At 31.8% G+C, this 27853-nt stretch overlaps 4 protein-coding genes across 4 annotated transcripts; 1 reads left to right on the top strand and 3 right to left on the bottom strand.

The window, feature by feature from the left end:
- Positions 1-7164: 7164 nt before the first annotated feature.
- Positions 7165-9547, bottom strand: LOC146911302 (uncharacterized). Its single transcript, XM_085723910.1, has 2 exons — positions 9369-9547; positions 7165-7842 (listed from the first exon to the last, which is right to left on the bottom strand). Exons 1-2 carry the CDS (start codon positions 9478-9480, stop codon positions 7283-7285), a joined length of 672 nt encoding a protein of 223 aa, XP_085580036.1. The 5' UTR covers positions 9481-9547; the 3' UTR covers positions 7165-7282.
- A 2905-nt stretch (positions 9548-12452) lies between these two features.
- On the bottom strand, positions 12453-14189 carry LOC146911301 (uncharacterized). The gene is made up of 2 exons (XM_085723909.1): positions 13891-14189; positions 12453-13191 (listed from the first exon to the last, which is right to left on the bottom strand). The coding sequence occupies exons 1-2, from the start codon at positions 13958-13960 to the stop codon at positions 12626-12628; spliced, it is 636 nt and encodes a 211-aa protein (XP_085580035.1). The 5' UTR covers positions 13961-14189; the 3' UTR covers positions 12453-12625.
- Positions 14190-14714: 525 nt separating this feature from the next.
- Positions 14715-18691, bottom strand: LOC146911300 (Peptide chain release factor 2). Its single transcript, XM_085723907.1, has 7 exons — positions 18225-18691; positions 17929-18141; positions 17032-17133; positions 16647-16784; positions 15676-15980; positions 15445-15598; positions 14715-15356 (listed from the first exon to the last, which is right to left on the bottom strand). Exons 1-7 carry the CDS (start codon positions 18594-18596, stop codon positions 15222-15224), a joined length of 1419 nt encoding a protein of 472 aa, XP_085580033.1. The 5' UTR covers positions 18597-18691; the 3' UTR covers positions 14715-15221.
- Positions 18692-22970: 4279 nt separating this feature from the next.
- Positions 22971-25471, top strand: LOC146911299 (small COPII coat GTPase SAR1A-like). Its single transcript, XM_085723906.1, has 3 exons — positions 22971-23195; positions 23769-23900; positions 24992-25471. Exons 1-3 carry the CDS (start codon positions 23067-23069, stop codon positions 25310-25312), a joined length of 582 nt encoding a protein of 193 aa, XP_085580032.1. The 5' UTR covers positions 22971-23066; the 3' UTR covers positions 25313-25471.
- The last annotated feature ends 2382 nt before the right edge of the window (positions 25472-27853 follow it).

Here is a 27853-nt window from a genome sequence, read left to right as displayed (position 1 = left end):
TATGTTGACAAACATATAAGTGAGATGACCAATAAAGTTTCATAGTTGATGCATCAAGTCTCTTTTTGTATTTTTTTCTCTTTTCTTAATGAAGTTTAGAGGTTAGCAGTCATCCTGCTACCTCTTTCTGCTAAAAAAAAAAAAAAAAGATGACCAATATAAGAGTAGATGTTTAAGTTTTATATTAAATTTAAGGTTTAAGATGTTGTTCACTTTCATGCAATATTTTTTAATTTATCTTTAGTAATTTAAATCCCTTCACTTTTGGTTTTTGATGGATTTAATCATGGATAAACTCTTATGTGATTTGTTGAGTTAACAAAATACGTGTTTATTAGACACTTTTAAATGTTGTGTGTTTTTTTTTAATCGAGCCTCAATTTTTGGTAAGTTAAATGTTTATTCTTTAGTATGAACACCTGCGCCAAGCATAGTCTAGTATCATTTTCATTTGTGTGGTTGATCTTTGTTCAATGGATAAATGCACACCAGTGTTGACTACCCCATAAGGTTCAACTATGGCATCATATCCCGATTTGACTATAAGGAAGCAAAAGAGGTTCCTATTGGTAGATCCCTGAAGTGGATAGTCTCATACTTGAGGGATAGAAGTTAATGTGTCAAGTCTGAGTTAAAGTTTCATATTGGAGGTAAGAGTGTATGTTGAGCGACACATAAGTGATGTGATCTATATACCTAATGTCTTAAGGTTTAGGATGAAGATATGGCGTCAAACTCACTTAAGTGGGTTTTCTTAGTCTAATGTAATGATCAAATTCAATGTAGCATCCCTTGAAAGTCTCTGCATTACGATGAACTGTATTTTATTTTTTATTTTTGGATGTCATTTCTTTATTTTATTTTTTAATTTAGTTTTTTGATGTCTTCCTCTTTCATGTGATTTTTTTTATTCAACCTCTATTATTTCAAATTCATTCAATTTTTGTCTTTGGTGGCAAATGAGAGTGGAAAATTGCAGACATGTTATGCTGAGTTGACAAAATATATGCTTATTAGACATTAAAAATAATGCGAGGCTTTTTTAATTAGATCTAATTTTTTGGTAAAATAATTATCTAAAAATCTCGTACTCCTTCGACAGACCTATAATATTATTGGCAACTCACATTATTCCCTATACTCTTACAAACAAAACACACAATACTTATTTTATTTCCCTTATCTTCTCTCGTGTTTAAATTATTTTTTCATATCTGTTTATTTTCATTTAATTTGAAAAGAATGAACATAAACCTCCCTCCTTTAAACCACCACCAGCCCACCTTTTTGAACATGCTCCATCTTATCACCTTAATTTTAGCTTTTGAACGTCATTGATTTTGATGCTATTTTTTTATTCAACCTATATTATTTCAAATTTCTTCACTATTAATATGTAGTGGGATCTGACAATGGCAAAATGTAGTTGTGTTGTGCTGAATTCACAAATACATGTTTATAAGACATTTTAGGTGAAATGTGGTATTAATCTCACTTGTGTGGTTGCTCTTAGCCTAATATGATGATCGAGGCTCCCCATGAAGCCCAACATTATGACTTCTTAGTGAGATTGTATATCATTTGTTTAATTCATTTATCTTAAAATCAAGTCTTTCAATGTCATTCATTTTTATGCTATTTTTTCTATTTAACCTCCATTAGTTCAAATTCTTTCACATTTTGTCTTTGGTGAACGTGAAAATGGAAAGAGACATATATATGATGTTGATTTGATGAAATACATGCTCATTAGATAATTCAAAATGATATCGCATTTTCTAAATGAGTCTAATTTTTTTGTTAAAATAATTACTCGTAAATCTCCAGCTTATTCGACAAACTTATAAAATTACCAGCAACTCACGCTATTTCCTATACTCTTAAGAACATATCACACACTTCTTTTTTTTCCTTTATCATTTTTCTTAGGTGTAAATTCATTTGTCATTTTGTTATATTTTCTAAGTTTATTTCCCTCTTCTCATGAAAGAAAGGAACGAAAATCTTCTTGCATGAAAACACAACTAACCCACCTTTTTTAGCATGTTATGTCTCTGTCTGATCTTATTTGTTTATATCTTTATAGCACAAACATAAAGAGTCTCACACTGAAGAGAAAGATGTTGACATGTCAAGTATGAGTTAAAGTTCAACATTAAATTCAAAAGTATATTTTGAGCAACATATAAGCGAGGAGACCAATATAACTAATGTCTTGTATGGTTTTGGTAGAAATAAATTCATTGTGGTTTTTGATTTTATTTAAATAACGACATTAAATGTTAAACCTCAAAAATCATTACGGCGCAAAGATCATTAAGGTGTGATTCCATTTATATTTTTCTTTATAAAATTAACCATAAATGTATTATTATTTTTTTTATTATAAAAGACTTTTATGTGCACTATGCTACTAAAAGGGAATTGGATTATCTCCATTGAAAATTTTCTCAATTTTTATCCATTTCCAATCTACACGATTAAAATACAAAAACTATTTTTATAATTTAATTCTCAACTTCTCTCTCGTGTTTAATTGTTGAGATTACACTGGACAAAATTTGAGAGAATTTTCAATGTAGAGAATCCAAATCCTACTAAAAGACACGATGTACTTTGATTTTTTTTTTTTTAAGACAATTTTTTAGGAAAAAAAAACTAAAATTGGAATTTGAAAAATTAATGGATTTATTGCTTAAATTTAATTTTGGGTATCATTCAACTCTTCCTTATACTCTTGTTGTTATTACATTTCTATAATTATATGACTTTTCTATGTTCTTGAGTAATCTTTTTTCTTTTAGAATATCAAAATTAAGGCTTTCATTTTGGATAAAAAAATTGAGGCTTTTCAATGACCAATATTGAAATTTAAATTTTTAAATTTAAACAATACATTTTCTTTTAAGATAAAAAATGTAAATGAGTTTGGTTCTCAATTGCTCACCGGGATCATAACATGTCTCATGATTCAAAAAGCGTTTATACAAATACTTGAAAATTATCCATCAAAAAGGATACTCCAAAATGCCAGATGAGTGTTACATTTTTTTTAAAGTGATGAGTACTACTCTTAAATTGATTAATTTTGATTTATTTTACGATCATGTTAATAATTAGTTTTTAATTTAGTTCCTGATATATCAAAATCAATTTATTCTACATTACTTATTTTTATGAGTTTAATCAATATTGATAGCAATACAATTTGTTGTTTATCATATGTTTTAATATCCTTTTAAGGTTGATTTCGTGGTTGCTAAGTCAGGTTTATATACTCTCAACTTTTATACTTGCTTTTATTTAATATATTTTCTTTGCTTAAAAAAAAAAGATAATAATACAATTACATCATTAATACAAATTTCCTTCTCTAAAAAAAATAGTGCACATTAATGAAAAGATATACATTAATAAATGTAAATCAATCAATATCAAAATAATTTAATACCCTAATAAACAGTAATTACAATTATTTACTCTAATATAGTTAAGGCATGGTAGTCAACGTAGTAAATAGGTTTTATTCTGATCATGAATTTAAGTGCAAGAATCAATTGTCATATTAATGTGTGATCAATTACAATAGCAGTATTGTCTTCTATCGTCTTGTTCCTGCCCTTGCTAGATGCATCCTTAAGACAATTTCCTAAAAATATAGAATATTGATTCAATTTATAACGTCATCACCTATTATAATTATAATTGACATCTATCTCACAACTGAAATGGTAGTATAGCTACTATCATAATTATCTCTTTCAATGCCAAAGAAAAAGTTCCAATTAAAAGAATAAAGAAGCACGTTTGTCTTTTGTTCTCTTTGGATCTCAACTATACTTTTTTTTTCTTTCCAAAATTCAATCTTCATGAATATTGTCTATTCATGAATAATTTCTGCAAGTTAAAAAGTCAAAACAAACAAAAAAAGTTTATAAAATATTCAACAACACAACTTTATACCGAAGAAGAAAAACTACATTGTACTTGTTAAAAAAAGAAAAACATAATCATAAAAGACTTTCAATAATATGAATTACCGAAACTCGTGTTTCTCTTACATATATCAAAGAAATCAAATAAATTGTTACAATACATAGGTCATGTACATTAATAAGAGAAATATGTAAAAAATTGACATTGTAACAAAGAGAGAAAATAGAGGTTCATAGAAGACTTTCAATAATATGAATTGTGAATAGAGAGTGGTGTGAAAAGTGTGAGAGTCAAAACGGATATTTATAGCCAAAGATATAAAGTAACCAAAATAATCAAGTGCTTGATTCATGCATACTGTAACGGGAAAAAAAATTGTACATTAATATTCATCAATTGGTGCATTTGATCTTAGAAACAAAATCGTAGTAATTCAAACCAAATGATTTTATTTTATTGATAACTTTTTTTTTTGACAATTTTATTTTATTGATAACCATATATTTGACATCTACGTATGCGCACTATTTTTTGACCAAATATATTTTTTATTTAATTTTAATGTGTAACAAAAAAAAAAACTAAAAATGTGTATAGACATATTATGTACCATATCATTCCTTTCATGCTGCATAAACTATGGAAGGCATTACAAAAATTTAGAGAGTTGTCTCTTCGTATTTAAAAAGAACTGTTGTAATAAAAAAACGAAAAATAAAGGAAACGAAAACAAATAAAATTATAAACATGTGTGTGTGTGAGAGAGAGAGAGAGAGAGAGAGAGAGAGAGAGAGAGATTGAGAGAGAGAGAGAGAGAGAGAGTGTGTCACAATGAAGACAGAGAGAAAGGATACGAAGAAGATGAAAATGATGACAGACATATTGACTATATAGAGGGGGAAAAACCTAAGTAAAAGTTAAAAGGATGACATGTATGCTCAAATTTGATTGGTTGGTAATTTTAATCCTGAATCATGATTGGCTGATAATTTAAATCATGAATCATGGTCAATTTTTATTGGTTGATAATACAAAACATATTCATTATAAGGCTATTAAAATGTTTATAAGTTCCATTTTGCTTTTTAATAAATTAATTGAAATAAATTAAATTTGTGTGAGTGATGCAAATGACATAAATAGAATGTGAGTAAATATATGGTGATTTGAATCTTTGATCAAGCAATTAATGAGATGAAGCAAGAAGGAGTGTCATGTGTACTTTTCAAAAAAAATAAGGCAAATATATATAATAGAGATATAGTGGAAAAAATCTAATATGTTTTTTTGTTGTTGGGGTTAACCCTCCGGTCCCAGAGGAAAAGGACCCGGGTAATTCGAGCAAAGAGGAAATTAAAGTCTTGACAAAAATTATTTTTCTTAAATAATTCATCTTTTAGTAGAACTCATTAACCACTTTGAGTCCAATTAATTGTTTCAAATTTACAATTGTTTAAAACAATATTGGAGTTTTCTAAAAATGGTTGTTTTTTTGTACTTGTGTAAATAACAAATGATCAAGATTATCAAAGCCTCATTCTTTAAAAAAAAAAAGTTTATCAAAGCCTCCAAATAGATTGTAGTACCTCTTTAAGATCGAAAATAATGTTGTGATGAAAAAACTAATCCGAACAAAATAAAAGTATTATACATATAAATGACATAATAAGAAACACCAAATCAATATCTGAACTGAAATATCTGAAGGTACATTATTCACCGCACATAATTTCATTTTTGTGTTAAACTAAAAAATTTGTTTGTAGTCATGTTTCGTTGTTTGATAAGATCCAAGATTTGTAGCGCAACACCAAAGTAGACATTTCCTTCCTTCAAATCCTTCTCAAATTTATAAATCATATTTCTTCATACAATAGCATGAATTTTGTTACCCTGAAAATACAAATAGTTAATTAGAAGAAGAAAAAAAAGGAACTGGATAAAAAAAAAATGAAGGAAAACTAAATACAGAATTTTCACACCTACATGCTATAACAAAAAGCACATAAATACAACCACAATGAAAAACAATCATAAAAAGTATACTTGAAACCTAAATTATGGACACAAAATGTCTTTTATTTTATGAGAGGAAGATGGTAGATGAAGATAATGAAAAACAAATTGTCTATATATAGGAAAAAAATCATGTCAAGATCAATTTTGATTGGCTCATAAAAAATAAATGAGTCATGATCTATTTTGATTGGTTAAGAAAAAAAAATTATGAGTAACAATCCATTCTAATTGGTTGATAAAAATATTAAATGCAATGGATACATAATACATAATACATAATTAAGTCAACTTTCTTGATCAAAGGTCTAATGCATTGCAAAAAATTTGTTTGAGAAGCATTAAATGCTAGAAGCAAAATGAGGCGCCACATGTACTTATGCTCATAGAAGTATCCTTTTGTATTATATAAAGATAAAGATTAGATGAACTATTTGATAATGTACACTATTAACCTGACATACTTTGATCATATTTTTCTACTAATATAAACAAATAAATAATATCATATAAAATCTTTGACATTATTTGAATGGTAATCATATTATCACATTTAAAAAACTAGTTTAAATAAAAAGTAAAAATGAAAGAAAGAAAATAAAATCTAATATTATACGTTTATTTTTTTTCTTAACCTTCTATTTTTTTAGACAAATGATCATAGTAGTGTAAAAATGTAAAATTCACTTAAAGTAAATAAAATCTAACCAAAGAAAGTTTTAGCTAATATTATTCAGTTTTTTTTAGGTATAGCCAATATTCAATTTTTTTTTAGGTATAGCCAATATTCAAATTTAGATACTACAAATTGATTTATCCTTGCCTAAAGCTTATTAAATAACTAAATTGTTTGTTGGTCCCAAATTATTTATTATTTTATAATATTACAATTGTATTAATTAAAATTTTCTATATATCTTTATTTATTTGTATTGCAATGGACCTATACTAATTAAATTGGTTAATGCACTTCACACACGTGATTAGTAGAGTCCATACATGTAGTTAACGTATTGATATTGACGCGCATAATAGTACACATGAAGTTTAGTTAGGTATGCATGGTTCATTTAATCATTCAATATGATGTCATATCTTTATATAAATTTATATTCAAATATATTCAAATGTAAACAAATTTTATCCATAACGAATCGGTATTCAACCAAAACTCTAAAGCACTTAAGAATTTAAGTAACATATTTCAATGAGTGACTCACAAATAAATTCAGATTGGTTAACTCTTTTAGTCATCAACTAAAATTAGTTAGGTGTTTCAAGTTTCAACCACAAGCAAAACTGAACACTTGAAAATCAAAGCTAATCACATTCAAATGTGTAGTTGAACAAACTGCAACATATAATGCACTCCATTAACAACATCATAGAGCATGAGTCCTATTCTACCTCCAACCCAACTTCCCAATTGACTTCCAACAAGATAACCAAATCTTCCAAGTCTTTGCTCTCCCATGAAGCCTCCACTATAAGTTCCAAACAAAGTACCAGTTCCCCTAAGAAATCCCTCTGTAAAGGTACCACCATGGTAAACAGCTTCAAAAAAGTCCCATCCGAAAGAGATAATCGGACCTATAACGCGGTTGGCCTTACGAGTAGCCAATTTCATCGCTTTCGCGCCTTCTTTCTGAGCATATTTTTCTGAATCAGTTGGTGACATACCCTTTGAAGCAGCATAGACAAGAGCAGATAGGATTGTATCATCTCTTGCTTTTTCAACATGAGAAGATCTAATACTGTTAGCATAGAGCTTCACACTTTCCTTGACCCCACATGCTAAAGTTCCAGAGCCCATATCAAAGCAATTTAAGAATGTAAACTTCCCACTTTTGGATGATGTATTCTTGCCAACAAGCTCCCTGCATTTTTTAGCTGAATAGAGCAAACATTGTGTGAGCATAAGCAGAAATTATAATTAATGAAATGGCCTCCATAGTCAAAGATAAGAACCCAAGCAAGGCTAGGGAAACCAACTTAACATTGATGCAAGGAAAAATAGTTGTTAAACTAATTATCACATCACACCAAATGTCTATTTCGATTAACTTATTTGAGTTCATCTACAAGTATAAGCATTTGTGAGACTAATTGAGAGAACTTATGAAAATGATTTAGGTTCTCTGTTATGGATTAAAATAAAAGTGATTTTGACATAAAATAATTTATAGATTATATTTTAGAGATTTTATGAAAAATCAAAATCTATTTTGTGTTTGTTTACCATAATAAAAATCATTTTTTTTAAACAAATAATTTAGTTTGTTTGGATACAACTATGTAAAAGAGATTTTTTGTTATAAAATTAGTTCAATATTTTAAACATATCTTCTCAAAAAAATGTCTTGTTAACGAGTGTCTCCGGGACACTCTTTTAGGATTCTAAAAGAAGAAATTATTTCATAAAAAAATTAAATATTACAATTTCCAATGCACTAATTACATAAATTTTCAAAAAAATTTATCATTTAAAGGTCTTAAAGAGTACCCGAGGCACTCGTTAACATTTCCCTTTTTGAAAAGCTATAACAAGCGGATGCAACACTTTTAAAAGTGATTTTTTCTTAAAAAAGTTATAACAAACGGACTCTTATACTTTTATATGTTGTTTTCAGCTTATTTTCGTAAACTCTTCATGATAACTTACGAAAACAAACTATAGTAAATATGAAAACAATTTTATTTTATTTTATCTTTAGTTATAGGAATAGCTTATGCATAAGCACTCATGTGATAAACACTTAATTAAGTTGTTTAGCCAAACATAGTCAAAAACTTTTACAAACAACAAACTAAAAACAATCCATGTTAGAAAAAGAAAGATTCATCTTTCATCTCCAAAATCAGTCTGCCACTTTTTGGTGTCACTAGCTACAAGGGATTTAATCATAAGCTTTCCAAACTATAATCTTAATCAATTAGAGTCGGGTGATACAAGATCATGTAGAATGACAATTTATGAGATAATCATAAATTTACATTAAAAATGGGGTACAAAAAATAGAGAGAAGGTAAAAACATAATGTGAGTATAAAAAATAAAGTTGTCACAAAAAGTTGTAAAAAAATGGTTGTACAAATTTCATTTCTCTTATACTCCATCCGTTTCAAAATGAGTGTCGCTTTAGCCAAAAAAAATTGTTTCAAAATGAGTGTCGCTTTCAGTTTCCAATGCAATTGTACCATCCAATTAATACTCTGCACACCACTTCCAATGTATTACTTTTAAAACTAACCAATAGTTAATAAGGATAATTTGGTAAAATAACCATTCTCTTTCTCTTAATCATTGCATTTCTTAATATGTGTGTAAACACCTAAAACGACACTCATTTTGAAACGGAGGGAGTATTAATGAAATTGAATAGCAACTGCAGCTATTAAATGGTAGATAAGGCAGACCTGTGATGCTAAGAATAACGATGGCAGCGACAAATAGAAGAAACCAATCTCTTTTCTTCTTCTTCTTCTTCTGGAAATCCATGGCATGGTAAAAAAGAGTTAAAAATAACATAACCTAATTATAATCAGCAATAAATTAATTAATTAATCTTTGACAAGAGGGAAGAGTTGGAACAACATATTGTTGCTTTGAGGTTAAGGCAACCCCCTTACCAGAGTAGTAAAAGGCACTGCACTCTACAGTTGTTAATGGGTCCAAATTTTGAATTTTGCTCTTCCCCGAGCACAAAACACTCGCACCCTACAACCATGCCCAAATTGCCCCTGCGCTAGTTAACTTGCGCAAATGTAAACTAATGCGCAAGTTAAGTAACGTTGCGCAAGTTAAGTGGCGCAAGGCTACTTTTTTTTTTAATTTATTTACTATTTTCAAATTATGTTATTTACTTTATTCTAAAATATTTTATTAACTTTATTCTAAAATATTTTATTAACTTTTTTCTAATTTATTTATGAACTTCAAATAAATATTGATTCGATATTATTCATTAAATAAATACAAATATTTATTCATTAAATAAAAGGAAATGAACTAAATTAATATTTATTTATTAAATACAAAAATAGAAAATAAAAGCAAATATAAAATAAAAAGGAATGAACAAAATTGAGGCATATAACAACATCTTATTTTATTAATAGAATTTAAACAATACAATAATTGATACAATAATTTATTCAAACATTACAATAATTTATTCATATATTTCACCCTCTTTGGTATATACCAATAGCTCTTGGGGAAAATAGTGATCCGTCCTGTTGGGGAAAAAGACATCAAGATCCCTTGAGGTAAATTTAAATTTGGTTCCTTTTATACCCCCATGATGATTCTTTTTACCCACGGTAAAAAGATTTTGGGAGTAAAAGGAAGCAAATCGAATTTTACCTCAAGGGATGATGCCCTTTTCCCCAACCTAACGGACCACTACTTCCCCCAAAAGCCACTGGTATATACCTAAAGGGGCCTAGAGACTAAAGAAGCCTAGAGACTAAAGAAGCAAAAAAAAAAAAAAAAAAAAGAGGGGGAGAGAGATAATGTGAGGAAAAGAGGATGGTTGAGAGGGTATTTATAGGTGGTTTAAGGTAGCTTAGCACTTAATGGGGTCTAAAAACGTGAGAAAAACTTAAAAAAAACATGTAAAAACCAATAAAAAGCATTGACCACCGTCCAAAAAACGTTTGTTCTTCAGTTTTTACCACCACCCAACTAGCGTGAGTTAACTCGCGCATAGGTCAGTGGTGTGTGACTTAAGTCACGCAGAGCTTATAAGGTGCGTAAGTTAAGCCACGCTGCGTGACTTAACTAACGCAAGGGCATATTTGGAAGGCTTGCAGGGCGCGAGCGAAATGTGCTGGGTGAAGAGCAAAATTCCCAAATTTTTAGGTTACATGGGCTCTCATCTATCAACGAAAAAGGGTCCAATTATTGACTTAAAAAACGACTCTTAACTTCTTCTATTTTAAAATCTCATCTCGTTCGAAAAGAAAAAAAAAAAAAACTTCTACTATTTTGATCAATAGAAGGGTATTTTCAGTTTTTCATGGGGACGTGAAAGGTTTGGTGGTGAAAAAAGAATTTCAAATTGATCTTATTCTTTATTTTCTTTTTTGAGAAAGGCAAAAACTGGTTAATATATATACCGATAATCAAAGTATAAGCAATGCTAAGATTAACAAAAATAAATGTTCGTTACAAAGAAGACTCTACAACAACGTTGCCACTAAAATAAAAAAGACTCAATTGTCAAATAAAGTCACACTTTTTTTTTTGACAAAAACAAAATGATATTCATTCATTCAAATTGAGAGATTACATCATTCAACACCGCTAAAAACGTAAAGGATGAATCTGCGAACAAACTCACAGCATCGAAGTTAATAGCATATAACGGCATAATGCCTACAAAAATATATGATAAAATTAAAGTGACCGGAATATCTATGGCCTCCGGATCTGCAACGTTGACACTCAAATCTTTGATTGAATAATCGATCTTTCAATATGAATCAAATAAACACCGCAAGAAGACGGGAAATCAAACAACGCCGCACAAGACGACGAACAACAAACCACCACACTTAGATGATGAAATCACAAAGAAAAAACCTAGATCTATGTGAAAATCACTTATTTAGATTGAAATAGAGAGAAAAAGATGAAGAGGGGTGATTTCAGGTCAATAATTGACCCAAAACCACCCCTCAATGAAGAAAATGAAAGAGAAAACCTAAAGAGGGAAAACTAGAGCCGGCTTGTTGGAGAGGGAGGGGTAATTAAAAACAAAAAATCTTATAAATAAAGTCACGCTTAAACATCTAAGAGATTGTGTATACAATTAATAGAGAAGCCCTTCATTGTGATTTTAATTCATGACCAAACCAAAAGCTTCATTTTGTCCATCATAAAACTTGTCAAAGTGGTCTACCGACAAAAAACCACAACATTTTTTATTCTTCTAAATAATCCAAACACAAGGCAACCAAATCGCATGAAGATATTAATTACTAAACCTTTTTTCCTTGAGATACCAAACTTATAAGTTGAACCATATGACCAAACTTATAAGAGATTTCTTCTCCAACTTCGCCCCCCTACTTCCCTTCTAGACGCCATATGTTTCACATATACATTTTAACCAAATCATTGTTAATCCAGTTCAAATGTGTTGTTAATAAAGTTCAATAGATGGTTTAATAAGTTGCAACACCGGATATATCTTTTAACCAAATCAAACACTTCATTAAACCATGGATGTGAGTTGAATCAACCATTTAAAAACTTGTCGAATTTTGTTTTTCCACATATGTTGAAATAAAAAAAATAAAAAAAACATTTATGTTATCATACGATTTATAGGTTCCGAAGGTTTTCCAATAAGAAAATGAGAAGACATCATGTGCACTGTATTTGTTAGAAGATAAAAAAAATATATATGACCCATCCATATACAAAACTGGAGCAGACACAGAGAATAAGAACACATGTACATCCAATCATATAATGTGAAAAGAAAAACAATATTGGTATAAACTTTTGTATTTCATATCAGTTCAGAATCTTTATATGCTTTCTTGCCGTTAATAGATATATTCATAATCTACAAAGAATGGAACCTCTAGAGCTGTCATAAATAGGAATTTCATGGAAAGGAAAAGAAAAGAACTTAAGTTTAAGATTTTTCTTGATAGTGAGCTTATGTTTCTTGAATTTTACTTCCATACTGCAACACGAAATGCACTCCATTAGCCACATCATATACCATGAGCCCTATTCTACTTCCAATCCAACTTCCCAATTGACTTCCAACAAGATAACCAAATCTTCCAAGCCTTTGCTCCCCCATGAAACCTACACCGTAAGTTCCAAACAACGTACCAGTTCCTCTGAGGAATCCCTCTGTAAAGGTACCACCATAGTAAACAGCTTCAAAAAAGTCCCATCCGGAAGAGATGATGGGACCTGTGATGCGGTTGGCCTTACGGGTAGCCAATTTCGCCGCTTTTTTACCTTGTTTCAGGGCATGTTTTTCTGAAGCAATTGGCGACATACCCTGTGAAGCAGCATCAACAAGAGCAGATTGGATTGCATCATGTCTTGCTTTTTCAACATGAGCAGATCTAATATTATTAACATAGAGCTTCACACTTTCTTTAACCCCACATGCTAGCGTTCCTGAGCCCATATCAAAGCAATTTAATAATGTAAACTTCCCACTTTTGGATGACGCGTTCTCGCCAACAAGCTCCCTGCATTTTTCAGCTGAACGGAGCAAACAAGCAGAAATTATAATTAATGAAAATGGCTTCCATAGTTAAATATGAGAACCCAGAGCTAGGGAAACCACTTTGATGTAAGGAACAATTTTTTGAAAAAGTGATGTAAGGAACAATAGTTAAGAATTTATTACCACATCACGACACAGGTCTGTTTGGATTGACTTATTTGAATTTATCTATCTAATGGTATAAACTATACATTTGTGAGACTATTTAAGAGAGCTTATGAAAACATGTTATGACATTTTCATACGTTGTTTCAGCTTATTTCCACAAACTCTTCAAGATAGCTTATATGAAAACAACTTATAGTATATAAGAAAACAAATTGATTTGTTTTCATCATTTGTTATAGAAATAGCTTATACACTAAAGTTGTTATAGCATATGATAAACACTAAAGTTGTTTATCAAAATATAGTCTAAAACATTTACACACAACAAACTCAAAGCAATCCATAAAATCCATGCTAGAATAGAAAAGAAAGATTCGTCTCCTATGCCAATTTTTGGGGTCAATAATTTGGAGATTTGCATTGAATAAGATAAACCTGATCAGGAAAACTCCCCTAAATTACTGCCGTTAATTGAACCCAAAACGTTATAAAGACAATTATTGAGTGTTGAATTGAGTCTGATGTGAAGGTTCAAAAATAGTATTAATGGGAAGTGCTATAGATACCTGTGATGCTAAGAACAATGATGGCAGATACAGATAGGAGAAACCGAACTCTCCTCTTCTGAAAATCCATGGCATGGAATGGAAGAAACAGTTAAACGGAAAGTAACCCAATTATTAACAACAAACTCATTAATTAAAGAATCATCGAATGCTTCTACAATAGGGAAGAATCTTAAGTTTTTTTTTTCAACAAAGAAGAATCCCTCTCACGAGAAAGGGAGATAGAATAGAACGTCCAGAAAATGCACCACAATTGAAAATGGACTCTCGACCATGAAAAGGGATTTGGATTGTGTGGCGGTCAACCCCATTTGAACCCCTTGGATTAAGATCAGAAGGTCTAAATATCAATGTACATTTTGATTTCATTTTAATTTTAAATATAAAAATACAGATCCAGCTCCCCTAAAAGAAGTGAATGATAACAACCTTAATTACAACAAATAAAAAATATATTTTTTAATTCCCCTAAAAAAATTAAAATAACAATTTAATTTTTCACTTTAAACTTTACAACGATCCATATCCTAAAAATACTAAGCTTAACTTAAAATATGAACCATTTAATCTTGATCAGACGGTCCTACAAAAAGGTTAATGTAAAACTTTTATAACAAATCTTGAAATCTTATTCAGAAAAGAAATAGTGAAATCCAATGCAAAATAAAAGTACTCACTGTTATATGATAGTGGCATTGTTGGAAACTTTCTCAAACCCCCACCCACCCCCCCCAATGTTAAGATTCATCATATGATTGGATTATTAGGCCTGCCTTTGCCATGAATAATTTCATAAGGGATCACACTTAATCAGATTTACACTGTTTTTCTCTAAGAATATGAGTCGTGTTCATTCATAACAATAAATTACAAAAATTTATCCGCTGCCATGATTCCATGAGCAGAGTTAGCAATACAAGTACTATTTGTATCTTTTATCAGGAGAAAAAAAATCCAAAAGTCAAATAGCATCCATCTACAGTTATTGATATATGTATACAGTTTACAAATGAGTCATAAAGCACAAGAATCATGAGCAGCAGCAGCATAAGTTATTGACGAGTTATTTGGACAGTGCAAGCCCTTATAGTCAAGCTTCTGAGCTTTGTGCTTCCATATTCAATTGTACATACTCATTTATTTATGAGTGCAAAAATACTGATAGGAAGCCAAACAATATGTGTCCTTGTACACCGGTATACCTTAATGAGGAATGACAGCAACTGTAGGACACTGAACTTCAGCTGCACAAAATGGGACCAAAATGCCATTTGATGGAAAAAAAAACATACTTTGTGCCGGTGCTAAAATAATCTGGCGGCTTAATTAATTTAAGCATCATCTTCATTTTTATCCAAAGAAGCTGATAAATAGCTCATGATGAAACCGTCTAGATCTCCCTCAAGAACAGAGTCAGGATCTGAAACCTCGTAGTTAGTTCTGAGATCTTTTACCATACGGTAAGGCTGTATCATAGATAAAATAGTTAAATGAAATGATCAGAAAGTCAAAATCTAGCAAGAATAGAGGTGAAATGTACAATCTCAAACCTACATGGAGCACATAACTACGAATCTGACTACCCCAGGTTATGTCAGTAAGAGACTGTGTATGCTGAGCATTCAACTGCACCTGGCGAGCCATCTCAATCTGGTTTAATCTTGACTGAAGCACAGCCATTGCTGAAGCCTTATTCTGATGTTGTGATCTGTTTCAAAATAGTAACCAAACTCAGAAGTTAAAAACATGAGAGCAAATGTGTGAATTTGTACATATGTTTAATACCTTTCATTCTGACAAGTTGCGGTAACTCCTGTAGGAATATGCGTTATTTTTACAGCACTCTCGGTAGTATTAACATGCTGTCCACCAGCACCACTGGCACGAAATCGTTCAATTCGAAGATCAGATTCATTAATCTGTACACTGGAAGATTCATCACCAAGGTTTGGAATGACTGCTACAGCAGCAAATGAAGTATGTCGACGCTTATTACTGTCAAACGGTGATATGCGCACCAGTCTATGTACTCCTATTTCTGCTTTGGCATATCCAAATGCAAATTCACCATCTACTTTGATTGTAGCTCGCTGAAAAGATATATTGATTTTTATTCAGAAATAAGCAGTTCCCAATAATAGAATATAAAATCCATCTACCAGAAAGAGAGATACAAGCCTAGAGTATGTTAAACTAGAGGACCCACCCAAATTGAAACAAAATCCACACAGTAATTTGCCCAAAGCTTAAATGTAAATTTAGCAACTATGACATGTATATGTAAAAAATCAGGAACCTGATAGAAACTGGTATCTATGATTAAGAAAATTCAGGAATGAATACATAATTTATTACTTCAACTTTTAGAGAATGATTCTCAAAACAGAGGAAAAGGTATAGGAAAACAGTGACAACAACAATTGCCCACCAATATGTTCGAGAGCTTGGTCTCTCCCTACCAATCCTTTATTCAATTAACCGAATGACCCTCTCTTTGCCACAACCTCCCTTTTTATTACAATTCATAAAACACATAATAAAAACTGCACACATAAACATAACTGCCACAAAACTGACCAAAGTCAGTTTTGGTCTTCTTTGCCCTTTCTCCTACAATTCCTTAATGAGATGTCTATCAGAACCATAGTAACATAAGAGGGAGGTAACCATGGGCTGTGAATCGAAGCAATGTACTAGCAGTATCAAAAATCTAAAATAGCCGTAAGTAAGACATGAAGGATGGTAAGAAGAAGAACCTTGATTCCGGCAATCTCACCAGGCATTTCTTCCATTACAGTAACTTTATATCCACGTCGCTGGGCCCATGATTTATACATCTGCATGATCATAGAAGCCCAGTCCATGCTCTCGGTACCCCCAGCCCCAGCCTGAACCTATATTAAATAATAACGAAAGCAGCGTCAATAGGCGCGCACATACATAACCACAGAGCATATGTTCACTATCTATTAATGCAGGACAAGGGAAAAAAATAAAAAATTGCTAGATATTCTTGTGTGGAGCATGCAAAACCAAGTTATTAGACATAGATTGGGATTATGGATATAAGGACGCTTTTCCAGAAGAAAAAAAACCAACACAATGCAACAGTAGCAAATTTTAAATATCTACGTGTACAACCTCAATGTAGCAAGAACGAGAATCTTGCTCATCCGCCAGCAATGCTTCTAGCTCTTTCTCTTTTGCATTTATTCTCATGTTAAGCAATGCTTTCATTGATTCCTGAAAAGCAAGATAGGGTCTTCATGAATATGAGTCGGCATATATCAGTAAGAAAGCAACTATCTAACACTACAAAAGTACAAATATTGGAAGAGAAGAAACTACAACAAAACATGTGTTCCATATTCAGGTCCGCACTCTACACGGCACAATGAAGCATATTCCCTCTAAAGTAGATGTATCTCTCAGAATATTGAGCTCTATATATTATCAAAATTTCAATATATAGCAACAACAATGACCTCGCTAGTGGGATAAGGCTTGATTGTTGTTGTAAAATTTCAATATAAGATTAAATAATCCATTATCTTTTTTAATTTTCTTACTATGACAATAAAATTAATTGCCATGTCCTCACTAGCTCTACTGTTCAGTCGTATTATTCTCTACTTCTTCACTCTACTTTGAAATTTATGTTGAATTACAAGGAGATGAGTTAGATTACTCGGTGCCTGTTTGGACTGGCTAATTTGATCTTACCTACTGGCATAAACAATTGTGAGACTATTGAGGAGAGCTTATGAAAACAACTTATGACATGACCCTAAGTTGTTTTCAGCTTATTTTCATAAGCTCACCAGGATAGCTTATCTACGAAAACAACTTAATATGAAAACAATGTGACTTTGTTTTATCTTTCGTTATAGAAATAGCTTATATTATATATAATCACTTATAAGCTTAACTAAACCACTTATTCAAACAGAGTCTAAATAAACACTCTTTTCTGCTTAACTCAAACCCTATGGTGAAAAACAGATGAATACATGCCTAGATGATGAAGGGAGTCCCCACCAATTCCAACTCTGAATCATTCTCTTCACGAGCAAGCTTTATCAGTTCAATATGGTCAAGTAACTCTCTCTCCAATCCATTAACCTCTTTCATTTTCCCAAGTAGTGAACCGTGCTCGCGGTTTATTTTACCAGCACGTACAGGATCATCCCAAAGATCTTCCTTGTTCAGCTGAGCTGATAACAAATCCAACCTAACCTTCAACTTCTTCCACTGTTACCATAAACAAAGATAAACGGTAATTAACAAGTTACTATTAAGCTTGCTTAGTTAAGAAAATTGAAGGTTTAATTTACCTGTAAGCGACGTTTGATCAAATGAATAGATTGAGCTATAGCTGCGGCATGACTCTTCCAATCGCTGTCGTTTTCATCAAGAATGGGCCAATTGTTGGCTAGAATTCCTTGGACATCGGAGGTTGAGTGTTCGGCGGCGGCAGGCTGAGAAGCCCAAAAGCGAGCTCGCGTGGGCGATAGTAGCCCGTGAGAGTAAGCGTCTCTTGAAAGCCACGTGGAAGAGAAGAAAGGAAGGGAATGTGATAAGTGGCGACAAGAAAACAACGTTGGTGAAGGGGAATCGGACAAGTTTCCGACAAGTTTGGATAGAAACGAAGAGAAGGTGGTGGTAGTAATCCTAGGTGATCTTCTTCGTAGGAAATAGTACGACATACTAGTCCTAAGGAAGGAAAATAGTCTACGAAGAAGGAAAAACAGACAACTTCGACTTTTGCTTCTCTTTGTCTCGGGGTTTTTATTTTATTGTTGAAAGAAAGAAAGAAAGAAATGAAAACGAAGAACAAACTTATGATGCTGCAGGAGTGTGCCCAACAAGTTCAACTGTCTAATGGGCCGGGCCGGGACAGTTAATAGTTAGGGAAATTATACCCTATACCCATACATTTGTTCCTTCACCCCCAACAAATCATTGATAATTCCAAAATTACCCTCTTTATCATTTTTTTTCTTTTTTGGATATTTTTAATTGAAGATGGTATCGTGGATATGGGGGACGGAGCCGCTGCTAAGGTTTGCATCCATTCATGTAGGGATGGAAATGGGCTAGGCCGGGCCGGGCTTTGTAAGGCCTAAGCCTGGCCTGTTTCAAAAATTATAGGCCTGAGTCTGGCCTATTACCCGTCATAGGCTCATTTTTAAGGCCTGGCCTGACCTTTTTAAAGGTCTGATGAAGTCTGAGAGCCTATTTAAAAGCCTATTTTACACTAAAGTCTAACAACATCTATAAGCCTACTACTAAATAGGCCAAAACATATGAAGTCCTAAAACACACGAATATGTCTGCTACTAAATAACGAAATCTTACGAATGTCTAATCACACAACTATATGTGGTACTAAATAACCAAATCATATGAAGGGTTGAGTTTATGAAAAAATCTTCAACAATATCAATAATGAAAGATATATTATATATAAAAAGCTTAATAGGCCGGCCTGACCGGCTTAATAGGCTTTTTTCTAAGCCTTAGCTTGGCCTATTTAAGTAAATAGGCTTTATATAAAGCTTGAGCCTGACCTTTTTATTAAACGAGCTGGGCCGAGCTAGGCTTTAAATAGGCTAGGCTGTAGGCCCCTGTCGGGTGGTCTGGCCCGTTCCCATCCTTACATTCATGGATGATTAACCTTCTCCAATTATCAAATTGTCGAAGACCTTCCTTCCTTGAGTGAAATTGTGTTGGTTGTTGCTTTTCCATCAGGTGATATCACGTAATTACATCATCATCCATCATTAGGTCAAATTCTTTGTTTGCTGAATTTCTTTCGGTTACATCATAAGGTTTGTGTTGTGATGTTCCAAATATAAAACTTACAAATTAATTCAGTATTTTTTCCGACATAAAAGTCAATGATTCAATTCAGTTTAAACAAGTTTTCAAAGTAAGAATCTCTAAATCAAATCAATGTAAATAATCATTGTTGAACTTTTCCGGTAAAATCAACACACCGGAAGAATGCTATGAGTTTTCCAAAATCTCACAAAATAAAAAACTGGAAACTTGAGTGAATGCAATTTTATTTGAGGGCGAACAAGACATGTTTGAAATTGTTTTTCAAAAAATATGTACTACCATGGTATGTGGGGGTGAACTCATAAATGTTGAAAATAGGATGAAGAATATGGGTGTAAAAAATTAAATGATAAAGAGGGCAATTTTGGAATTATCAATGATTTGTTGGGGTGAAGGTATAACCGTATGGGTATAGGGTATAATTTCCAATAGTTAGATTAGGGAAATTGCTTTTCTCCCATCCAAAATTGCTCCCTCCCATACAAACTGACGGAAATACCCTCACGTGACTATGACTTAAGTCACATTCGATACATTGGTACATCTCACGCAAGTTAAGTCACGTAGGTTATAATCCAGCGTGAGTTAACTCATGCAGGTTATAACCCGAGTATGAGTTAACTTATGCAGGTTATAATCGAGCATGAGTTAACTCATGTAGGTTATACTTCAGCGTGAGTTAACTTATGTTTGTTATGTCGATCATGATTTAACTCACGTGTAGGTATTTTGGTCGATTTGTATGGGAGTGAGTGTTTTCTGTTCGGAGAAGAGCAATTTTCTTAGATTAGATGTGTGCTTTTCTGGCCATCCTCGTTGCTTTTAGGCCTCGCAAAATTCTTGTTTTTCCCCCTGAACTTATCTATCGATGCAGCTTTGTGGATATCTTCCATACATTTCATTTATATGTCATAATAGAATGACAGTTTCCATATGTTAAAACAAGACCACATCGAAAATTGCACTCATATGTCTTCAAACGATAAAGGTTACACTGACAACCAAGGATTTCTCAGGGTTCCACTAGGTTTAAACGAGTCTAAAAACTCAATGGCACATTGAGTTATTGAATGCAACAACTTTGCTCAGGCACATTTTATCCCTTTAGGATTTGGATTCTAAGAAAAAATGAAGCATGAGAACATTAGCAAAATCATAAAAATATAAGTTGGTTAGTTGGGGACAAATACGATCTTGAAGACATAATTCTTATAAATAACTGAAACCTTGGACTCAATTAAACAAAACAAAGACCAATTTGGTTGGACACTTAAGAACGTATATTGATTTGACTCTCGACCTTCAAATGATAATAGTTGAAGAAGATTGCAGTTGTTCAGGGAACTTTCTAGTGTGTATAGAGCAACTTAAAACATTTAGCAAATGTTTGACCATTACGGTGCAATTGGGTAAGGACAATACTCGATCAACGCTTATAAACATAAGTAAGAACCAGATTGTCATATTTCCGCTTTCTAAAACAACACATGCGATAAAATTTAAATCATCAAGCCTATAAGGATCTTTTATAGTAGTGAAACTAGCAATGAGAGACTTAATAAAGGCAATGCCTATGTATAAGGAAGCAGTACCCCAAATACTATACTTTGCGTAAGAATAACCATTCAAATCACTCTCCATAAGTTTTTTTCGGTTTAAACAATTTGACGTAAGTACCAGACCTTATGTCATAATCGTTGATAAACAAGGACAACAATGACACATTGGTCTAGTCTTCAAAGAATGAGGCTTTAATCGAAGTATCATAAGAGGGCCTAGACCTAACAGGAGCGGGTTCTGGTTCATACATTGCAAAACACAAGAAAGGAAAAAAGAAATACTAGGAATAGGATTGAATGTAATCAAACTAAGAATAAAGGGATCTTACATACATGAATTAGAAAACTTTCAAAATTTGGGCAAATACATTTCGAATTGGGAATATTAGCAGTATACAGAAATGGGAACTGCAAATGGTTTATTTGCAAGTTGGATGGAACTGTTAATCAATTTTTTGAGAATGATTGAAAAACACTAGTTGTAATGAAACAATGTGATCTCACACCTAAAAATTCAACTGTTCATATTACACCCAAAAAAAATAACAGTCGTATCGTTACATCAACAAATTGTCACGACACAAACACGAGTCCAAAACTCGAATAACGGAACGAAGCAACCTTGAATATCAATTAGACCATTAGACTCACACATCACCCACGAGCTACAAGTCTATGGGGACCATGGAAACTATTTACAAGCAGCATCCATCTCAAAAATTTCACACGTAATTTTTTTACAAATTTCTCTCACCTAAGAAAATTTCTAAAAATTTCCACTTATATACTCTTAGACCCATTATTCATTACAACGACTGAGAATATTTGGACTAATGTAATGGTATAAACACAGAAAGCTTGACCCAATTATCTTATAAGTCGTCCAACAATATAGTCCATTAGAATTATGACACACACGACCAACAAGGAGGTTAGACCCAAGTTCATTCAGGGTGACCATCTCGTCTTGTAGCATGGTGCATCACATGATCTTGCCTTCTACAACACCACATGATACCTCATGTCTCAAAATAACGTGCAACACATGATAACACCTCATATGCCACCTTAGGAACCACCTCGTTCCTCACATGAGAAACAAATAGAGTACCAACCAACTCCACCACCTTAAGCACCATCAAACGAATAGATAACCACAAAGTCATTCATACTTAATGGAGGGTCGTTGAATTAGATAGACACCCTTGCGTATCTCAAATCCAGTTACTTCAAAGTGCTCGAGTAAGTCTGTAACAAGACGAACGAATCTAAAAAGCAGAAATAAGAACAACCACTAAGAGGGATCTCAGATAGATCGCTATAAGTGAAGCATTGCCCCCAGGACGGATCACATTACTCAATCCACTTTTACTCGCATGCTACTTACTAGAACCCATACCTGAACGTCAAAGTATCTTTTCCGTACACCACCTTCCGATCATAGAAGGAGCATACGATCAAGTTTACTTTAGTTTTTTTTTTTCTATTAATTTTTTTATTAAAACAATCAAAAATAAAATTTGTAACTTCAATTTTCTTCATTGATAAAATCAAAAGATGGTGATAAGTAGGGTACGTCTAACAAGTCTGTCCCACATGTGAATAGTATCAATATAATAACAACAAAAACAATGAGAACGCGATTATAAATAAACCAACCTACTCTCTCTCATCACTGCTTTCGGGGTTAGGTTAGGTCATTCAATTCCTCACAACGTGAAATTCGTCTCACTTCGATTCATAAAATTGAACTGAATTAGATCGTAAAAGACGATGTTTTTGGTGGATTGGTTTTACGGGGTTCTAGCATCGCTTGGATTATGGCAGAAAGAGGCTAAGATCTTATTCTTAGGTCTCGACAACGCCGGCAAAACCACCTTGCTTCATATGCTCAAAGACGAGGTTTGTTCTTCAATTTCCCAGTTATTATCATTATTATTACCGATATTGTTCTTTTGGAATGGAACGGATCTGTGATCTTATTTACTGTTGATAATGTTTTGTGGTTAATAGAATATTTTGTAGTCAAAGGAGTTCATGATTTTTACACTTATTACTGTCAGCGGAGTTTTCTAGGATCAATATGATATATTATACATGTTTCTGAGAAATTTCGCAATTGTGTTACTTAGATACTCAATCAACATAATTTCATTTGCTCTTAGTTTAAAATTATTTCGCAGTTTTCTAAAATATTGATTAATTTCTCAGTTTTTCCACTTTTGTTGAGATATGTTTATCCAAACAGGCCCTTAACTTGTTTTGGTGTGTTGCTCTTGGTCTCTTATCTTGACATCTAGCATCTGTTTTAAAATTTTATTGTGATTGCTCATATCTGTATTATTTTGTTTCGACCACGTAATCTTTTCTGGTTTCTGCAAGCAATGCATTTTGATAGTTAGCAAGCGTGTGTCTATATCTTTATCTCCGAGTCTTGGTATAATGTTTCTTTTATCATGAGAATTGGTTTTGCAGAGATTAGTCCAGCATCAGCCGACTCAGTATCCGACATCAGAAGAGTTGAGTATTGGGAAGATCAAGTTTAAAGCTTTTGATTTGGGGGGTCATCAGATTGCTCGTAGAGTCTGGAAAGATTACTATGCCCAGGTCTCTCTTTTTCCATGCCTTCAATACTTTTTTGTGGCTAGTGTAGCAAAGTGAGAGAATATCTTAATCATGAAAATTTGGATGCCAGTAGGCCTTCCTATATTATATTATGTCTTGGACTTGGAAACATGTAACTTTATTTTGTTTGTGTGGCTGGACTGGCTAATTTGTGTGTTTATCAGTTAGTGATTTCAGATATAGAACTGCCTAAGATATTGGCTTAGAATCTACAAACAAATTCTAACAGTCATGAAGATTTTATTCTTATGTTCTTTACCATAATGGAAACACAGTCATTTAGTTTTTAAAAAAGTAAATAAATTATTGACAAATTTTTAGTTTTTAAAAATATTATTGTAAGAGAAACCATTAGAAGGATTTAGAGGTCAATGAGTTGGATTCAAATATGGTTTATGATAGAACACTATGGCGTAATTTGATCCATGTACCTGACCCCACTTAGTGGGATAAGGCTTGGTTGTTGTTGTAAAATATTATTGTAAAAAATAACTACTATCTTGTTGCAGAATGTTCTTATATCTAACAAATTACATGAATACAGCTTAAGCTAAAGATTTATGCCCTTCTATTCTATCCATTGTATACAGTAGCTTATAATTTATAAGACATTTCTGCCGTTGAATCATTTCTGCCGTTGAATCAATTTGACTTTGAGTTTGCTTGTTCAACTAGGTAATCAGATGTGCACATTCTAGGAAGAATTATTTCATAAGAGATTAATACATATACTCTACTTGCTTTGGTGGTAGAATCTAATTCAATGCACCTCGAACATGAAGTAGTATTTTGTAGCTTTGTTACTACAAAAGTTCAATGTTTTAACCGAGAAACAAACTTGATGGTTTGGACTTTGGTGTTCCCTGCTCAATATTTAACTGAGAAACAAACATGATGAGTTGCTGATAGCTGCCTTTTCATTTTATACTATTGCTTACAGTACCTTATAAGACATTTCTGGCTCTGAATCAATTTCAACTTAGTAACTTGTTCAATATTTTAACTGAGAAACATTACGTGCTGGTGCTCATTATTTTTTTACTTCATTGTGATCATGAGTTGTTGCAATGCAGGTAGATGCAGTGGTCTACTTGGTTGATGCTTATGACAAGGAAAGATTTGCTGAGTCAAAAAAGGAGTTGGATGCTCTCCTTTCTGATGAATCATTGGCAAATGTCCCTTTCCTTGTCCTTGGAAACAAAATTGATATTCCATATGCTGCCTCAGAAGACGAATTGCGTTACCATTTGGGCTTGAGCAACTTCACCACTGGCAAGGGTAAGGTAAATTTGTCAGACTCAAATGTCCGACCCATGGAGGTATTCATGTGCAGTATTGTGAAGAAAATGGGTTATGGTGATGGTTTCAAATGGGTTTCTCAGTACATCAAATAGAGTTCTTTAGTAAGAGATGGCTTGGTATCTCATATCTTTTATGTTTGTTTCTGTACTTAAGAGTTGGAAGTGTTGTTGGTAGAAATTACTGTTCAAGAAATTGCAGTATATTTCAATTTTTATTTCTATAAAATGACTGGGAACCTACAGTTCAGTTAATTTTTGGTTGATTATTTTTCATTTCTAAAATACGGAGAGACTTAAAATCTTACGCATGCTGAACATTGTTTTACATCCTTACCTGTGAAGAGTAAGCACTAACTCATACATTCGAGACAACTTACCGAATTAATGACGAACTGTTGCATAAACTTATATAGTATATGGCAAAAGATAGCAAAATGTTTGAAAATTGCGCATTCATTTTGAGCAGTGATTGCACTTATCCATGATTTGTTGATTTAATTATGGGTTAATAGTGTTTTTCACCCCTGTAATATAGGCCATTTCCGGTTTTCGCCCTTGTAAAATTTCCGATTTGATTTGCACCCTTGTAAATTTTTTTTTCCGGAATACACCCCTCCCCCCTCCAACTCAGCAGATTCGCTGACGTGGCGCTGACTTGTTTTTTTTTTCATTATTTATTTTTTTTAAATGGCCAGGTGTAAAAAAAATGCCACATCATATTTTTACTTTAAAAATAATTTTAAATAAATAAAAAATCCAAAAATAATAAAAAAATCAGTTTTTTTTTCCAAAAATTTTAAAAATCGAAAAATAATTTAAAAAAAATAAAAAAATCCAAAAAATAATAAAAAAATTCAGTTTTTTCCCAAAAATTTTAAAAATCGAAAAATAATTTTTAAAAAATAAAAAAATCCAGAAAAAATAAAAAAATAATGTTTTTTTTCCAAAAATTTAAAAAATCGAAAAATAATTTTAAAAATCATAAAAAAATTCAGTTTTTTTTTCCAAAAATTTTAAAAATCGAAAAATAATTTTAAAAAATGGACCGTAGGGAAATAAACAAGTCACAGCTTCTCATCTATGAGGTCCGTATATGTAGTGCGGGTGCATGTACGATACGATACGGATACACGGATACGCGAATTTTTTAAAATTCAGGATACGATACGGCTAAGATACGTTAACAAAATATTTATTCTAAAATTTATATGCATGTAAAATACTTTAAAAAAAAGCATTGATTACTCTTCAATACTATATAATCTGCGCACTGCGCTATTCTAAATGTTGATGGTAAAATACTTTTAAAATTTTTGAAAAAAAATCTAATTTTTTTTTTCGATTTTAAAATTTTTTGGAAAAAAAATATGACTATTTTTCTGTTTTTTTATATTTCGGAAAAAATCTTAATATTTTTTCTGAATTTTATAAAAACTATTTTTCGCTTTTTAAAATTTTTTGGAAAAAAAACTGAATATTTTTATGGTTTTTTGGATTTTTTTATTTTTTAAAAATTATTTTTCGATTTTTAAATTTTTTGAAAAAAAACTGAATATTTTTTTGATTTTTTAATTTTTTTTTTTTTTTTTTGGATTTTTTTTATTTATTAAAAATTATTTTTCGATTTTTTAAAATTTTGGAAAAAAACTGAATTTTTTTATTATTTTTGGATTTTTTTTATTTATTTAAAATTATTTTTAATTATTTTTAAAATAAAAATATGATGTGGCATTTTTTTTTACACCTGGTCATTTAAAAAAAATAAAAAATGAAAAAAAAAGCCAAGTCAGCGAATCTGCTGAGTTGGAGGGGGGAGGGGTGTATTCCGGAAAAAAAAAAATTTACAAGGGTGCAAATCAAACCGGAAATTTTACAAGGGCGAAAACCGGAAATGACCTATATTACAAGGGTGAAAAACACTATTAACCCTTTAATTATTATTTTTTGCGGTAAATATTACCAGAAGCTAGTTTGTAACTTGTAAGGGATCAATGCACTCTCACAAGATAGCGGAGTCAATTTGACCTCACTAAATCAATATCAGAGTAATATGCAGACACATAACAAAAACATGTAATAATATTTACACTCGTCCTTCAAAAAATAATAATAATATGCACACTCGTTCCATTTTTACTTTAGTGATAATTTAAGCACAGTGAAGTATAGCAATGTAGAGTCTAACATGTGAGAAGGAACTGCAGTGGCTGAAAAAACATGGTGAACACTTGCTCAAACAGATGCTTTTTATCTCGTGTTCTAGAGACTAATACAACTTAACATAGTAATTAACAATAAATAGCATCACATCTCTTATACCTAAGTCACCCCCCATTAGTTAATTAGTAACAAATGTTTTTATTTTTTAAATGACAATTAAAAAGGAAGCAAATAAAAAGAATGTTATATACATATCAGTAGTAGCATTATTAGTGTGCTAGTAGAAATGAATTCAACCTCATTAATTTTCGTCCCTCAAAGCTACTTGATGGCAAGTGTAACTAAATTTATATTACAATTTTTTGGATATACTAATTCCAGAATTTCAACTTTCTTTTAATTTACTTATAGTGGGGCTAATATAGAAATATTATAATCCAAACAATACAATTATTAATGACATGAAAAGTAAAT

Source organism: Medicago sativa, chromosome 7, assembly GCF_051527215.1.
Source record: "Medicago sativa cultivar Bolivia chromosome 7, Bolivia_mono, whole genome shotgun sequence".
NCBI classification, from domain to species: domain Eukaryota; kingdom Viridiplantae; phylum Streptophyta; class Magnoliopsida; order Fabales; family Fabaceae; genus Medicago; species Medicago sativa.
Note: the sequence above shows the minus strand (reverse complement) of the source record. Positions and strands in the feature narration are given on the sequence as shown.

Coding starts and splice junctions, on each gene's coding strand:
- LOC146911302 (XM_085723910.1), bottom strand. CDS start 9,480: ATGTTATTTTTAACTCTTTTTTACCATGCCATGGATTTCCAGAAGAAG. Junction 7,843..9,368: donor CGTTATTCTTAGCATCACAG/GTCTGCCTTATC, acceptor TGCTCTATTCAG/CTAAAAAATGCAGGGAGCTT.
- LOC146911301 (XM_085723909.1), bottom strand. CDS start 13,960: ATGGATTTTCAGAAGAGGAGAGTTCGGTTTCTCCTATCTGTATCTGCC. Junction 13,192..13,890: donor CATTGTTCTTAGCATCACAG/GTATCTATAGCA, acceptor TGCTCCGTTCAG/CTGAAAAATGCAGGGAGCTT.
- LOC146911300 (XM_085723907.1), bottom strand. CDS start 18,596: ATGTCGTACTATTTCCTACGAAGAAGATCACCTAGGATTACTACCACC. Junction 18,142..18,224: donor TGATCAAACGTCGCTTACAG/GTAAATTAAACC, acceptor TTATGGTAACAG/TGGAAGAAGTTGAAGGTTAG. Junction 16,785..17,031: donor CTCGTTCTTGCTACATTGAG/GTTGTACACGTA, acceptor TATTTAATATAG/GTTCAGGCTGGGGCTGGGGG.
- LOC146911299 (XM_085723906.1), top strand. CDS start 23,067: ATGTTTTTGGTGGATTGGTTTTACGGGGTTCTAGCATCGCTTGGATTA. Junction 23,196..23,768: donor TTCATATGCTCAAAGACGAG/GTTTGTTCTTCA, acceptor TTGGTTTTGCAG/AGATTAGTCCAGCATCAGCC. Junction 23,901..24,991: donor GGAAAGATTACTATGCCCAG/GTCTCTCTTTTT, acceptor GTTGCAATGCAG/GTAGATGCAGTGGTCTACTT.